The 16,664-nt window shown below is 42.3% G+C and overlaps 1 protein-coding gene across 3 annotated transcripts in view; it reads left to right on the top strand.

Annotated features, from left to right (window-relative positions):
- Positions 1 to 16,664, top strand: part of PLCL2 (phospholipase C like 2) — a 196,563-nt gene that overhangs the window by 158,778 nt on the left and 21,121 nt on the right. Inside the window, exon 5 of one of the 3 annotated variants that reach the window (XM_058729809.1) lies at positions 1,014 to 1,117. The exons of the other annotated variants lie outside the window; for them this stretch is intronic. Coding sequence (XP_058585792.1) covers positions 1,014 to 1,117 — 104 coding nt within the window. The remainder of the gene's footprint in view (positions 1 to 1,013; positions 1,118 to 16,664) is intronic. 3 annotated transcript variants of the gene reach the window in all.

Genomic DNA, 16,664 nt, shown 5'->3' with positions numbered 1-16,664 from the left:
TCTGGCGTCCTGGGCAGGACCAGGGCACAGGTAATGTCTGTGTGCCTGGGTGTGCCGGAGCCTGCTTCCTCTCCTGGCAGGAGAATTGGTTTTTACCCTCTTTCTGAATGACAGGGGAGAATCAGGCTCCAAAGGAGAGACACCCCAGCCCACCCCAGACCTGTTTAAATAGAAGCTCCTTTTCTAAAAGCTCTAAGGGATTTGCATGCATGGCAGGGTCGCTTCATTACTGAGTAAAGTGGGATATAAGGTAACTTTCCAAATAAATCAAAGCTTTCATTACCCTTCGTTTTAATCCCTTTAATGGAACACTTTGTATAATAGATTCTGTGCATCCCTGCTTCCTTAAATTTGGTTTGCCAAACATAATTTGAACTTTGATGACTGAAGGTCATGTTGAGGAGCATCTGGTATTATCTTGTGGTTTAATGGCAATTCCCCCAGGAGCCTGCATGTCCTGGAGGACCCCACACCTGCTCTGCCTGCTCAGATCTCTTTCCAGTGTTAATGGTTTATTCCATCTATTCCCATGCAGTTCTCACTTCCTACCGCTAATTTGTACTGTGTCTACGACTGCCTATTAGTATGCTACTCTTTTTTTTTTCCCCCCCTTTCTAACTTGCTGCTTCTAGTCTGCTGAGCAGTTGGTGTCTCCCCTGTGGCCAACCTTGATGGATTTGTCTCACTAGAAGCTGGTGAGAGCCCAACACATTCCCACGTGGAGAGAACAGGCAGAGCCTCAGGCCACACCTAACATGTCCTGGACTTGATGGCTCAGAGACCTTTTTTATTTTGCAAAGTCCTCGGATCTCAGTGTGTTCTTGGGAGCTGGGGTTACCAGATAAGCAAGCTGTCACCATCCATCACTTGCTCCGTCCAAGACTCACATCGGCGTCTTGCCCAACACAGTAAACATAAAAGCATCTAAAGATTTATTCTGAAAGCACTTCTGTGTGAGAAAGTTTGCAAAAGGAAATCTGGGAGCCTATAACTTTTGTTTTCATTTATGTCAGGATGTTTCTCAGCTGTGTCTGACAGAAGTAAGAGGTTCTTCCCTGGGGATCCAGAGATCCGTGTTCTTGTGCCCTCTGTTCAACATCTCGCTGTGTGGTATTAGGTTAGTCACTACCCCTCTCTGCCTCATCTTTCTCCTTCTGAGTGACATTGAATTATATGATTTCCTCCTGGCCCCATGGGTTCTAAAATGCAGTGACCTAAGATCAATTGTCTAATTAGTCATTTTGGAATGGCCTGGTTACAGTTAAGTTTAAACAAGTAGTCCCATCCGGTGGCATCAGGATAGTTAAATTGCAACCCATCAGCATGGGTTTCAAAGGGGAAAGTTAATGCCTAGCTTTGAAGGTGAAGAGTGACTTCTCTGGCGGTGAGACACAGACCTGCCTGGAGTCAGAGCCCAGAAGTCCCTCAGCATCTGTACTCTTCTTAAAGAACGGGAGCTTCCTTCCCCAGGCACTTTAGTTAACTCACAGTTAGTGAAGCCACGGAAAGCCAAGAAGTAGCAGGGTCTTTGGTAGCAGGCCAGTCTGCCCCACCTGCCCTTTTGTTCCCCTGAAAGGTACCTTCATTGCTGATCAGGGAGAGTAGAGAGAATGACCACAAAGGTGACGAGGCTAACTCAGGGCAAAAAAAAAAGAAAAAAAACCCCTCAAAATAAGTGACTGGTCTCTAGAATCCACTGTATCACCACACCCCTTCCACCTCCTGTACCCATCACCCTGTTCCATTTTGAGATTCCTGCATCAACCATCACACTAATAGCATTTCTCCTAAGTGTGGTCAGAATCTCCTGGGGATGCTTGTTTCAAATGCTATTCCTTTGCATCACCCCCAATATCGAATCTTTGGGGATGGAGCTCAGGAATTTTCAATTGAATGAGCACATTCAGGTTTTCAGAAACTCTCTTTGGAGGGTGGAGCACAGCAGGCCCCCTTTGGGGTTCATGCTCAACTCTGGGCCTCTTTGGCTCTCAAGGGAGAAGAACTGCTCAGACGCAAATGCACCCTTGCTCATGGGATTGATTGGCAGCCAAATTGTTTTTCTTCCTAACATATCTTCATTGGGGAAACTTCCCCACAAATGAAGGGGAGGAAATTTGGAGGGATGCTTGACCTTCCTGGAATATCTCTCCTGTGAGCAAATCCCAAATCTGTGCTTTCTTGTCACCTCTTCCTCCCTCCTTCCTTTATGCACTCACAGTCTCTGAAAGCATCACTTTTTATTTAAATAAGAGCTGTCAGGGTCCTCTCAGCAGATGATCTGCTGGAGAGGGGTCAGGCTCCTTCAGCTCTGCACTCCCATACAACTATTTTTGTTATTATTCTGTCACACTTGGTTCTCGAAGTTGAGAAGAACCACAATTCAAGTAAAGTCCACAGATAAATCATCTTTCTCAAATACCAGAAATTTATATATATTTGTATAATATATGTATGTACACACACACCCCTACCCCTAATAGATATCCTTGGCTCTAAAATAAACAGCCAAAATGATCTCTGAGGCTTTTCCAGCTCTCAAATTTTGTGGTCTGCAAGTCCTATAATATAATATAAATAAGGGATTGTAGTAGATAAAAGTGAACAAATGAATTCTAAGGATGTGTAAATAATATCTAGAGGTGAGTCTTTTAAGAATAAGGAATTTTGGGGCGCCTGGGTGGCCCAGTCAGTTAAGCGTCCGACTTCGGCTCAGGTCATGATCTCGCGGTCCGTGAGTTTGAGGCCCGCATCGGGCTCTGTGCTGACAGCTCGGAGCCTGGAGCCTGTTTCAGATTCTGTGTCTCCCTCTCTCTCTGACCCTCCCCCGTTCATGCTCTGTCTCTCCCTGTCTAAAAAATAAATAAACGTTAAAAAAAATTTTTTTAAAGAATAAGGAATTTAAAGCAACTTTAATTAACCTGTATTCTTTCATTACAGGTCAGTCCGTGCCATGTCAAAAATATGTCGTTATGCATGTTAACACATGAGAGGGAAAGCACACTTATGCATTTATAGAATGTCTTCAATGGCAAGATGTGCTAATTACTTATGAAGATGCAAAAAAAAAAAACAAAACAAACAATTAAAGGTCTCTGCTATCATTGAAAGTTATAATCACCACCAAGCATATGTTGTAAATAATAGGTACAAATGAAGTTTGAAGAAAGGAGGAAGCCCAGAAGGTTTCGTTGGTAGGGAAGGAGTTGGGCTTACACCTAGGGGCTTAGGGAATGCAGAATCAATGTAGGGAGAGCAGGGCTTTTTAGGTCGGCCAAAGTGGAGGAGGCCTCATTATCAAGATGTGCTTTCTGCACACATGGCATATATTGTCCTGGCTGAAGGAAGATATTTGCTTCAGGAAGCAGGAGAAATTAGGATTGTAAATACAGGTTGCTTCAGATGATGGAAACCTTTTATTCAGCTGTGTCTGAATTAAATATTTGAGGTTGACTTTCTAGGCCAGCATTTCTCAAAGTTTGATTCAAGGAACGCTGGTCATGCTCGCTGGGCAAAGGACCTCAAATTTTCATAACAAAACTTACTCCCCTTTGGAGATTCTCAGTACACATCAGCATGCTAAATATCCTCCAGTTTAACTCAACATTTCCGGAACGTACATGGTTATAAGCCCTTATTTCAAGTTCTGTCCGTGTCTTGAACACTTCAGGAAAGTGCTATAGGTGGTGGGGTACTAAGTAGTTTAGGACAGGTTTGGTGACTCTGAGTGACTGTTCTCTGCCCTTTGCCCTCCATGTTCAGACGTCCCTTCCCGCAATGGGACGTGGATGCTTGCAATGTCAGCATAGGAGAGAGTTGACTGTGAAGGTCTGTTTCTGGTTTGGTGAGCCTGATCACAGTAGGATGGTGTCTTAGTCTGTTTGTGCTGCTGTAACAGATATTATAGACTGGACAGTTTATAAGCGACAGAAATTTATGTCTCCCAAGTCTAGAGGCTGGGAAGTCTAAGGTTATGGTGCCAGCAGATTTCATATGGTGGTGAGTGAGCACCCACTTCCTGGTTCATAGATGGCACCTTCTTGCTGTGTCTTCAACGTGGTGGGAGGGTCTAGGGAACTGTCTGGGGTCCCTTTTATAAAGACACTAATCTAATTCATGAAGACTCCACCTTCGTGACCTAAGCGCCTCCCCAAAACTCCATTTCCTAATACCATCATGCTGAGCATTAGAATTGCAAAGTATAAATTTGGAGGGGGAAGCAGACATTCAGACCATAGTAGATGGTCAGATGGAAATAGCTAATAACTTGTTGAAGCAACTGCATTGAAGCTTGGGATGGAGTCGGGCTTACAGATAGAATCAGTGTCATCCCAATGGAAGCATTACTTGTTGGACTAGTTCTGTAAGGAAAAAAGCGTTGGGAGGAAATACTGAAAATCCTGAGAGATGATTATGAATCTGTAATTCAGAACTGGTGCTTTTACTTTAACCTCAGGTCATAAAAGCATTCCTGATACCATATAGTTTACTTACTATGTTTTCTTACAACCCGAATATAAACTCCTTGAGGGCAGGAGCTTAGTCATCACGTAGCCCGAACGCCAACAGCGGTGCCTGGTACTCGGCAAACATATGTTGAATTGAACTGAACATTGAGTGCTGCATTTATCTGTTAATTCTTTTATTCACCAGACATTTATGAGGTCCTTACTCCCAGTGTGACAAGAGCTGGGACCCTACTTCCCTTCCCCCAGGGGGGCTCCAGGTGGAATGTCAGGACACAGGCGTGTGAAGAGAGCCCCGCTGCACAGCACACTTCCTATAGAACAGGAGTTGAGTCCAGCAAGTGATGTGTCTGGGAACAAGGCAGGTGGGGACAGGAATTCAGGCAGGGAGAAAAGCACACGCAGGGTGACGCAGGAAGGCCCATCGGCCGTGGCCGTGACAAAGATGGGAGCAGCAAATGAAGCTGGAGGTGCAGGCAGGAAACAACACAAACCCAGAAGCTTTAACATAACATTCGACGACAATGACAACAACAAAACTTGATATAAATAGACTGCATGAAAAGAATTCTATAGGGCAGAAACTATCAGGAGCAAAGTTGCAAGAACTACAAACTGAGAAACAATGTTAGCCGTATATATCAGAAAGGGCTCATCTCCCTAATATGTAAGGAACCCCTAAAATCAGTAAGAAAAAGGCCAGCAGCCCTATAGTCTTCAAAAATAACATGGACACAGTTTACAGTAAGAGAATTCAAAAGACTAAAACAAAATGAAAAGATGTTCAACCTCATTCATCAAAGGTGCAAACCTGTTCCAAAAGGTCTAAGTCCCTGCCTTCATGAAGCTGAAATCTAGTTGTGGAAGACGGAAAGTAAACAAAAAGCAAATAAATAAAACATTGGCTGTCAGGCAGCAGTGAGTGTTTTTGGAAACAATGAGGCAGAGTGCCCAGAGTATGCAGAGGGCGGCTCTTGTAAATAAAGTGCTCCCGGAAGACCTCAGTGACTTGTGATGGAGCCGTGATGGGAGGTAGAGGGCAAGCCTTCCAAACATTTGGAAAAGAGATGCTCCCAGAAAGAGGGGCTACAGAGGCAGAGGCCTGGGTGTGAGAGCTGATGTGTCAGAGCAGGAATTAGTAGGCCAGTATGGCTGCAGTGTCGGCAGGACACGGAGGGGCGGGGAGGGGGTTGGGTAGGAGCCAGCGTTAACAATGAGCCAGAGTTAACAGTAGGCCAGACACAGGGGCTGGCTTTGTTCTCAGTGAGATGAGAGGTCTTTCCCTGGTCTGAGCAGCAGAATGGCTGCAGCAGATCACTTGAGGACAGGGCAAGGCGGCTATAGCAGTGGCTGGAAGACCATTCAGGAGGCTTTTGCAACAATCCAGCCCACCCTCTGGTTGTGGTTTGACAGGTGGTGGTTGGGGTGGAAGTGATGCGAAATGGTTACACTCTGGATATTCAGCTGTATTCTGGATATGTCAGGATTTATGGTAGGTTGGTTGTGGCTTAGGAGGGAAGAAAGGGAAATCAGTATGACTGCAGGATTTGGGGCTCGAAGGGAGAACATTACTCTTCACTGAGGTGGAGGGGATTGGGGAGAAGAGGCTCGAGAGGGAAGGTCAGGGACTTGGTTTAGACATGTTAAGTTTGATATGCCTAGTTGGAAGGTTCAGGTGAGAGGTCCAGACTGGAGGTAGTGAGTTTGAAATCCATAAGCGCAAAGATGGTCTTTTATACATGGAGACTGACATCGTCTAAGAAGTGACTGTGGGTAGAGAAGACGGAACCCTGGCCCTCCAATATTTAGATGTCAGGGAGGAGATGTGGAGGACCAGGCACAGGAAGTCAGGATGCAGCCAAGTGGTAGGAGGAGAGAACTGTGATCTTCTGAAAGATGAGTAAATAAGGTATTTCAAGGAGATGCCACTTTTCATGCATCAGATCCAAATGTTTGTATCCAAGACCACAAAGTTACATCACACATGAGTCATGATGGATTGGTGAGGATATAGGGGAAACTGATATCTGTCACAATGTTGGGGGGGGGGGTGTGGTCCATGCCTAGGGAGGACCATATGGCAGTAAATTTCAGATTTACAAGTTACGTACACTTTCAACCAGCAATTCCATTTTTTCAAAGTTTATTCTACAGATATGGTCACCTACGTGGGGAAGGACAATATGTAAATAATTTTCTTTGCAATACTGAAATCAAGCTAAATGTTATACCCTAAGCATTCAGTAGGAGGCCCTTGTTTAATACATTCTGATAGATCCATAAAATGGAACATTATACTACCATAAGAAAGTAGAAAAAAAATATAAGCTTGTATATGTACATTCACCTACACACACACACACACACACACACACACACACTACATATATACACGTATATAAGGAAGATCTTATATATACATATAGGTTAAATATATATATCATGTACATTGTTTTCAAAGGGAAGGCAAACTGTGCTATTTGCTAGTATTTGTTTTAAAGGGCCGGGTAGAAGAATAGGGTTCCGTGTGCTTGTGAGTGCATCACTCTGTCTGGGTGGATACCTAAGGTCGGGTAACAGCACTTGCCTGGTGGGAGGGGAGCAAGGAGACTGGGGGGTGGGGAAAGAAAAGATAATTCTCTGTATATGAGTTTATATTTTTTAAATTGCTGAGCCATATGACTATATTATTTATTCAAAAATTTAGCTAAGAAGAGATCTAAAAAGCAAGGGAGGCAGGGCTGTCCCTGTGACGAGGCCTGATGTGTTATGGTGATTGTGCCAAACTGTGGTAGAGGGGAAGGATCCAACTTAGAGTGGCAATGCAGACAAAGATGTCCTAGGTATAAAAAAAAAAAAAAGAAAGAAAGAAAAGCAAAGAAAGAAAGAAAAAGAAACTAATCTTTCAGCTTAACGGGGACGAAGAGGCCTTTTTACACCTCAGCGAAATGAAATGGGGAGGGTCTACATCCTGGCTCCTGTGACCCCACCTCAAGTGCATCATGTGGCCATGTGTTTAGGATGGTGGCATGGCACTTGCATTCCACAAAGGACTGAAAGTTATGCAACTTCCTCTCACCTCGATTTACCCAGATGGAGCATGCTGGCAGAGGAAGGAAAACCTCCCTCATGCAATCCATTCACAAATTGTACTGCTGTGGATTTGGCATTCCGGGATCTTGTCATCCATCTGGGTTTCAGGGATATATTTAAGAGACCTGGTTTATCTCTTCCACCTCATGTGGAACGGGATTTAACAGCTCAAAAATCCATCTTAAAATAATTTGGCTTTTGTTAATGCCAAGATTGGAAAGAAGGCCAAGAAAAAGAGACTACCAACTGGAACTATATGAAAAATAATTAGGCATTTCCGTGTCTCCATGGGGATTATGGTGTAAACGCCCACGTGTCAGCAGTGCATACAAACTTCAGACCCCTGGGATTTTGGGACAGAGCGTATAGTTTACAAAGGCTGTGATTTTTAACAGGTGCTGTATGCAAATTAGTTGGAAAAATAATCCGATAACTGTATTTTGTTTTCAAGATACTCTGATGTTGTGCCACAAGACACGTGCAGACTGTGTTATGTTAAGGTACTTTTAATACTGTTGATAAATCATTGTCTTGAATGAGGTCCCAAATGGGACCTGTGTTGTATGGGATTCCATCTTCCAAGAAATGTCTCACTACACCCGATTTGGGAAATTTGAAATAAAATATAAATACATATTTCTTTTGTCACCGTTGGACAGATTTTACCCTTTGCTTGTGGCTGGTTTCTATTTTCAACATATGAAAAATATTTTTGCACTGGATATGTTTGTGATAAAAGAGCATTTTAGGGCAGCAAAATAAATTTTTGGTTGAAAAAACTAATCTTTATATAAGCTTAAGATCAATATGTCTCTCTTACGAGCATTTTTTAAAATTACATTCATTTCTAAAAATATTTAGCCTTGTGCTGCATGGTGTATTTTAGATTCATATCATTTAGATTGGTAGAGAAAATCCCAACCAGAATGTTTGAAAGGTCATTCTGCTTTCTGTTTGGCAAGAAGAAATGGCGTTCACTTAGATCGAAGAGGAAATGATGCATGTTTTTGACCAAGTCTCCCTTTCTTTCTGAGCAAAAGCCTCTTTCTTCATATCTTTATATTTCTTGCATATATCATATTTTTTTTAATTTTAATTTTATTTTTATGGCTGTTTGGTTTTCATCTATGTTTATCTGTGGTGGGCAGGAAACTCAGTAACAAGTTCCACAATATCCCATTCTTTGCAGTTGTACTAATGTGCTTAGTTAATTTAATTATATCATCCTGGAAAATTTATCATCAGTTATAACTTTTTACAAAACATGATACCTAATCTGTCAGCTTTACATTTTATTTTTGGTCATTAAGCTTTAAGCCCCTCCAAAAAGAAAGTCTTTAAAATATTTAGGTTGTAAGGTATTTTGTAATAATAATTGGAAAATGATGTGAAACCAATAGCTACAAATAAAAAAAATACATTAGCTGTTTATATTTTCAAGAGATGACATGGGAACAAGTGACAGCTTTCCAAAATGTAAAAAACAAATCATATAATTTGTGTGGTCATACCAATTTTTAAAATTGAATATTAAATTTTAGGATTTAATTGAAGGATTAAATGATTTGTGCAGTCCCCACCATGGATGCATGGCCCTGTTCTTTGTGCACATGGCCTTTGTCTTCCATTCCCTTAGATCAGAACCAAACTAAATTCTCATAGAAACTTATGGGTTTCCATTTGTTCTTTCTCTGCTGTTTGATGACCAACTATTCATTTCCTAAATTCTCAAGTTCACTACCACTGAGGAATTTGAGCAGATTTTCTTCTTGGTTAACATTCCTAAAGAAAAATAACTCACATCTTTTCTGTGGGAACAGAAACTTGAGGTCATGGAGTCCCGGAACCTAATTGCAGGTTCTTTGGCACAGAGTAGCCAAGGCTTAACGACAGTCCTCTTGGCAAAAGAGCAGTCACAGCAGGCCAGCCAGGTCTGTGCATGAGATACGACCATTTGATGCTTTCTGGACATCATGTCCCCTAGGCATTGGTCTGTGTTTCCATGTACTTCACCGGATTTGTGTAACATATGCTCACAGCCTTCAAACTTTACTGCCTTTAAACACACCATGTATTTTGACTGTTAAATAATGGAGCCCATTGCAGTTGTGTAGCGTGTCATACTTTTCAAAGGGCGATTTACCTAGGTAGTATTGGTTTTCGAGTGAAGTTGACTAAAACTTAGAAAGATTCTCCTTTCTTTGGCCAGAATTAACTGTTACCTCTTGTCTTGCTTGGGTGGCAACATCCTGGCAGAATCAAGGAACCCGGTCTCCTTCCCCTACCTTAATAGGCGCCCCACATGTTGTAAATGTTAGCCAGACCGTGCTTTCTTTGAGGCTTTTGTGATGCCATTTAGTGTAAATCAGATGAATAAATGGGACATTACTAATAGAAAAAATACAAGATAATGTGAACAACTACACATGGGTCTAAAATATACAAATTGATGATAAAAATGGTGGCAGAGTATTTGGAAAATACTGGAAACATACAGAGAAATACAATTTGTTCCCAAAACAAAACAAAACAAGGCCACTTCTTATTCCCTCATTATTATCGGCCTTGTTTCTGTTTTTGAACCTGAAGATTGTTTTCACAGTGGGAATTCTTGTCACTAAGCAGCGGTAGCGAGGCAATCAAGAACCTGTGACCTGTGCCTGCCTGGGAGCTAAGTCCACCAGCAATGCTCAGGCCGCAGAAGCTGAGGGCCGTGTTTTGTAAGATTATCAGAACTCTCTGGTCTTAAATCGCAAACTCTCTTGTCTTAAATCTGCAGTTTAGAAACCTCCAAATACTGATTTTGCAGATAGTCACAAAAGAAATTTTTTCAGGATCAATAAAATTCCAATTATTTTCAGAAGCTACAGTTTTGTTTTGTTTTTTTGTTTGTTTGTTTTGTTTTACCTATAGTTCATCAATGAGACATACTGTGTTTTGGAGCTGGAAAGCCCTCTATTTCAGCCCCTAATGCCCCAGGTAAAGGCCCAGTTTCCACAGAAAGCCAGCTTGCGGCACATCTTCCCCCAGCCCTGATAGGGCTGTGCATGGGGATAGCCCTCAGTGGTGGTGTCTACCGAGGGAATGACAGCTGAAGCTGGTTTGGGTGGTTCTCATACATCTTCTTATCCTTTCTAAGAAATCATGAAGGCTTCTCCACTGAAGCCAAAAGCCTGCTGTGAGGGCTGCTTCTAAGCACTCCACCTATGTAAATGAGCAGTGCCCTCCCCAGAGTGGAGGGACTTTCACTCTAAAATACCAGTAATATGGACAGGCAGATAAAAGACACTGCTAATTGGTAAACAAGGAACATACAAATATATTGACTGTTTACTTTGTATAATTGCATGTCAGTTTGGCTAATAGTGTAGTTAATAAGGCAGGACATAGAAGTAAACTCTGTAGGTAGAACGGCTACGGGAAGTGGCCAGGTCTTGTTTCTAAACAAGGTCATAGTTGGTGCAGGCAGCCTGAGACCCAGCCCGCACCCTCGGATGCAGTTGAGCTGCGCTGGCTGCTGGCATGTTCTGCGTCCCGGGCTCTGTCTGGTACATGTCTGTGGAGCACAGTGAGCGGATAGCCTTTCTCTGACCAGAGTCCAGCGTTCTTATTACTTCATTTAGAATACTGAGGCTAGCCGAGATAAAGAACAGGAGATGATGAAGGACTCCCTGTCCACCTTGTTACGTAACTTTCCAGTGTAACTGTTCACAATTTTATAGTGTGTTTGAGGGCAGTCAGCTCTCCTGTGGGACGTATCTATTATCTTCTCATTTACTATCCAGTCGCTTAAGTGAGAACACAGAATGGACTTCCTCATGTTTTCGGAAATTTTAATTTCTTTGATTTTTTGTATTTTTAGTTTATTTTGTAAGATTAAACAATCTAGTCTTAAATTACCAGTTGTTTGTAACTTGTTCTGTAAAATTTTACAATCTAATACGTAGACCTGATATGCCTACTAAATCTCCTGTGCCCAGGGTGTGTTTCCTAGTACAGAAATCCTACCCTGATGGTGTTCCTACAGACTTTATTTTGGCATTGATTTACAAAGCAACAATTGTTACGTGTTCTCACATCATTTTGATGCCGTTGTCCCTTTTGCTCTAGTGATGCAGCTGAACTCAGCCATTGTGTTCCAGAACAAAACTGTCAACCCTTCTTTATGAAAGAGCTATCAATGAGTTGACAATATAAGCACTAGTTCCCTTCCCTTAGTTTACTCCACATATTTGTAGAAATCTGTAGTTTTTTACAGAACGATCAGTAATGGGTTTACAGATTTAAGTAATGGGTTTTAATAGGGCTCAACACAGCATATAGTTAAATGACCTACACTTGGTTTGTAATCAATAAATGTTATTCTCTGACCGATTAGTGTTGTTACTTGGAGCCTCAAGAATTACTTCCATTATCTAAAATGATGAGACCTCTTATATGCAGTCATTACAAAAAAAAAAAAAAAAAAAAAAAAATGGCTAGACCAGTCATTAAAAAAAGAGAAGAAAAAAAAAGGGAGAGTCTTGACTGTGGTGCCTGCCACATCTCTCATGTGCCCTCCGCCCTCCCTCCCCCTCTTCCTTCCTTCAGGATAGATGGAGTCAGCAGTATCACAGTTGTTAAGTTTTCTGAAATGCCCTCGAACACCTGCTGCACGTGTGTCTGTCTTCATCATGACCTGCAGAGTCTCAGTGTCATCTCCCTCTCCTCCGAACCTGGTTTTCCTTGCAGTGATCTCCAGCCCTCTTCTTTTTTTGAGAGAGAGAGAGTGCATGCATGCAAGTGGGGGAAGGGCAGAGAGAGAGAATCTCAAGCAGGCTCCATGCTGTCAACACAGAGCCAAAAGCAGGGCTTAAACTCTCGAACCGTGAGATCATGACCGGAGCCAAAATCACGAGATGGACACTCAACCCACTGAGCCACCCAGATGCCCCATCGCCAGCCCTCTTGCATGTAAATCTTCTGGGGTACTTGCTAAGAATGTCTGGGTCTGGGCCTACCCCAGACCTTCTGACTAGGATCCTGGGGGAGATGCAGAGACTCTGCGTTTTATTTATTTTTTTTAAATTTTTTTTAACGTTTTATTTATTTTTGAGACAGGGAGAGACAGAGAGCATGAACGGGGGAGGGTCAGAGAGAGGGAGACACAGAATCCGAAGCAGGCTCCAGGCTCTGAGCCATCAGCCCAGAGCCCGACACAGGGCTCGAACTCACGGACTGTGAGATCATGACCTGAGCCGAAGTCGGCCGCTTAACCGACTGAGCCACCCAGGTGCCCCGAGACTCTGCATTTTAAACACGCACCTCCGGTGACTGCGTTGTACTGAAGTTTGGGACCTGCTCCCTAGCATGTACGTGACTGCTCTGTGAAGCTGCCCTGAGATTCTCTTACAGAATCCCCTCTACCTCTCATCACAGTCTCTCTAACAATGGAGGCCGCCCATTCTCCAGATTACTGTGAAAGTGTCCTCTGCCCGGCTCCAATCAACTGCAGTCACACATACACACCAGCTCTTTGCCTACCCAGGGCTCTTCTCCGCACCTCCTTACCATCCTGTCTTCACCCCCATAGTGGAAGCTCCCAATCTCCAGCACCTGCCTCTAGCTCCTACCCCAACTCCCCTCAAACTATAATTAAAGAAAGGGAGTTTTACTTTTTTAAAATATTTGTTCATTTTTGAGAGAGAGAGAGAGAGAGAGAGAGGCAGAGAGGGAGGGAGATACAGAATCTGAAGCAGGCTCCAGGCTCTGAGCTGTCAGCACAGAGTCTGACGCAGGCTGAACCCACAAACCGTGAGATCATGACCTGAGCCAAAGTCAGAGGTTTAACTGACTGAGCCACCCAGGCGCCTCTAGAAAGGGAGTTTTAAAACAAAAACAACTTAACTTCCTTGTGGGGGTTGGGGGCGGGAGTGGGAGAGGTGGTAAATTAGTCTTAAAAGTTTGGCTTATTTGATTTTCACCGATGACTTTAAGTGTCACTCTGCTCTTTAGACAGAATGGTACAACTTCCAGATGGAGAAGAGATAGTGCTTTTATGTTTCTCAATAAGAAACTTTGTCATTGGGCTAATGTTTCTTTGCTGAAAATAATTTGGAAAATAGGGAGAAAGTTACTTAACATCTAACCCAGACAAGTTCTTTATATTCAATGTTGATGTAAAGAACTAAAAGACCTCCTGTGACATGTTAAAATAGATTTCCTGATAATTTAATATCAAGGGAATAAATGCAGTTTGCATCTAATATAATTAGATTTCCTTGTTATATATGGACTGACCCACTTCAAATGCATAATCTCATTTGCTCTCCCTCTGTATTCCCTTAGAACTAGGTCAGTGCATGTGCATCAGCCCTTACAGTGCTCTACCTCACGGAGTAATTATTGGGTACATGTAACCGTAGCCTGAGCTCATGTCAAGAGTAGGGACTCTTGATTGGAAATAACTCATGGTAGTTGGAAGACAAACCAGTATTCAAATTCTTCTTTCCCATTTCCTTAGGAAAGTGCTATATAGCCTCTCTCCAAGTTTCCTATATGATGTTCGTAAAGCACCTGGACAGATGCCTTTTGTTTCTCTCAGTTGTGTGCCCTTAGTCCGTGCTCTGGGCTTTGCACGTCACAGGGAAGCAGTGAACGGTACAGTCATGTTGTATGGGCCAAGGTCAGAATCCTTTGATTTCCTTAAATAAAATCAACATATGCTTTGAATCAGTGGATTAGCAGAATGTTTGCAAAGATCAGTCTATAAGTTATGAATATCAGAAGACTTTTTAAAGAAACCATTGTGTGATGCAGCAAATATATAATGAATCAATATTTCAAATAATGAAATAAGTAACAGTGGGACTGATAATCTTGGTCGCTTTTTAAAGCTTCAAGTTTTGTATATATTTTTGCCAGGTTTTATATTTTTAACATAATTTTTCCAGTTTCAACTTAATCACCTTTCTTGTGCACATTTTTAAAAGAACTTCATTAATAATACAGTTCTTTATGGACTTTTATTGGACTGTTGATATTTCCAGAGGGGAGAGATAAGAGGGAGCTGTATAGTCTCACTTTTCAATGAAATGTGAACTTTTTAGACAGCAGGCATGTATTTAACTACCTTTAGTTCTGTAAATGTTTCCCTGTTTCTTCCTTATCAGTATCATCTTTTATTATTTTGACTGTTTCTTCCTTGAGTCCTCAGTCCTTCTCAAGACAGCCTATGCTTTTACTGCCTCTGGCCCTGCATTCTTCTGAACCTTCAGAAACCTTCTTAGAATTTAGGGTAGACGTTTGTCTAAGCTCAGCATTCCCTTACCTTCTTGTTTACAGAGAGTTGCTCCCTCATCACTTCTGTTGTGTCTCTTCTCTTTCCTGCATTCCAGTCATGAATTCTATCTGCCATGCCTCAGTGATGCTTATAAGGCTCTAGTGCCTCCTGAAGGCTACTCTAGAAACATGACGAGTATTAATGACTCATGTCCTAAAATCTAGGTCTTGACAAAGTCCAGTATTAAATATTAGCAGAAAAGCCAGCACATCAAGGTCTCACTGCTCAGGCTTCACCTGGCCGTGTTCTAAGAAGTGGGTGGTAGTCATCATCGCACTCTCCAAGGGGTGTCCCAGGGAAAAAGAAAAACATGCGGGCACAGTTAAATGCTCTAGCAAAAATCCTGGGTTTTAGAACAAGATTGTATCCTATTCATGGTTGCTTTTTTTGTGTTCTTTGTTTGTTTTTTGCAGTATGTTCCGCCAAGCACATTCAGTAGAAGTCAGAATTAGGTATAGGGGATGCAGCCTGCTGTGTGAGCCAGGTCACCAGCATTATGGTGGAGGGGGTTTAGTTAATCAAGTCAGGATGTTCTCAGGTACCATCAGTGGCAAAGAGAAGTTGGAGAAAAGGAGAGAGGTCAGTGTGGTAGTTTCCTAGATGATGTAATGAATTTTACTGTTCTTTCTTGAAACCAGTTATGTTCTTAAGCCTTATTAGCAGGATAGGAAGTACAGCTGTTGTTCCTATTCGGTGAGGGGGACAAAAAGAAAAAAGACTAATAAAAAATTGGCAGCTTACCGTATTTATCCTATGTGTCAGCTTTTGCTTCCTGTTTAAAGACACTAAGAAATAGAGTTGCTGTCAATCACAGTATAAAGAGTTCTTTGAAATGGTGTTGTATAGGAAGGGTGTTAGCAATTGGAATGCCCAACTGAACAGTAACCATGCACAAAGGAACAGAGGAAATGTACAGATTATGACTCCTCCACATCATTTGTAACAACAAATGCTTTCAAAACAACCCAATGTCCGGCGGTAGGGGACTGGTGAAGTAAATGCTGGTTCATCCCCTCAAGGAGTCCATGTAGCTGTTAAGAAAAAAGAGTGAAGATGAGCTGTACACATGGACGCAGAGTGATCTCCACTCTGTACTTACATGAGGAAAAAAACAAAAACCAAGATGTAGAACAGTGTCCTTCTGAACAGTGTACAGAAAACAAAACCAAATACAGAAATTTCTTGTGCAAGAAAGGAAAGGCCGTGGATACGTGTACACAGTTGCTTGTATTTTCAAGGGGAACAATGACAGGAGAAGAAGGGTATATTAAAAACTACCAAAAAATGTGGAGGGGGAGGGAGGGATCAGCGTACAGGACACCAGAAGGAAGCAAGACTTACCTGAGCTCTTTGATACGAGGTTTGACTTTGGAATCATGTAGTCTTTTTAATTTTTATTAATGTTTATTTATTTTTGAGAGAGGGAGTGCCTGCGAGCGAGCAGGGGAGGGACAGAGAGAGGGAGACAGAGGATCCAAAGCAGGCTCTGCACTGACAGCAGTGAGACTGATGCAGGGCTCAAATTCACAAACCATGAGATCATGACCTGAGCTGAAGTCAAGAGTTGGATGCTTAACTGACTAAGCCACGGAGGCATCCCTGGAAATCATGTAGGTTTGACATAATCATAAAACAGATTACATCCAAAAAAGCACTGCCCCACCACACACGGAGAATGAAAAATGCAAAAGCCAAATGAACCTAACTCGAGTTTGTTAGTCACATAACGACATGGAGGAAAGAATTATTCTGACTAACCTTAGAACACAATATTCTTACTGTACATT

This window comes from Neofelis nebulosa, chromosome 5 (genome assembly GCF_028018385.1).
Source record: "Neofelis nebulosa isolate mNeoNeb1 chromosome 5, mNeoNeb1.pri, whole genome shotgun sequence".
NCBI classification, from domain to species: Eukaryota; Metazoa; Chordata; class Mammalia; order Carnivora; family Felidae; genus Neofelis; species Neofelis nebulosa.
The sequence above is the reverse complement of the archived record's forward strand: the minus strand, read 5'-3'. Positions and strand labels throughout refer to the sequence as shown.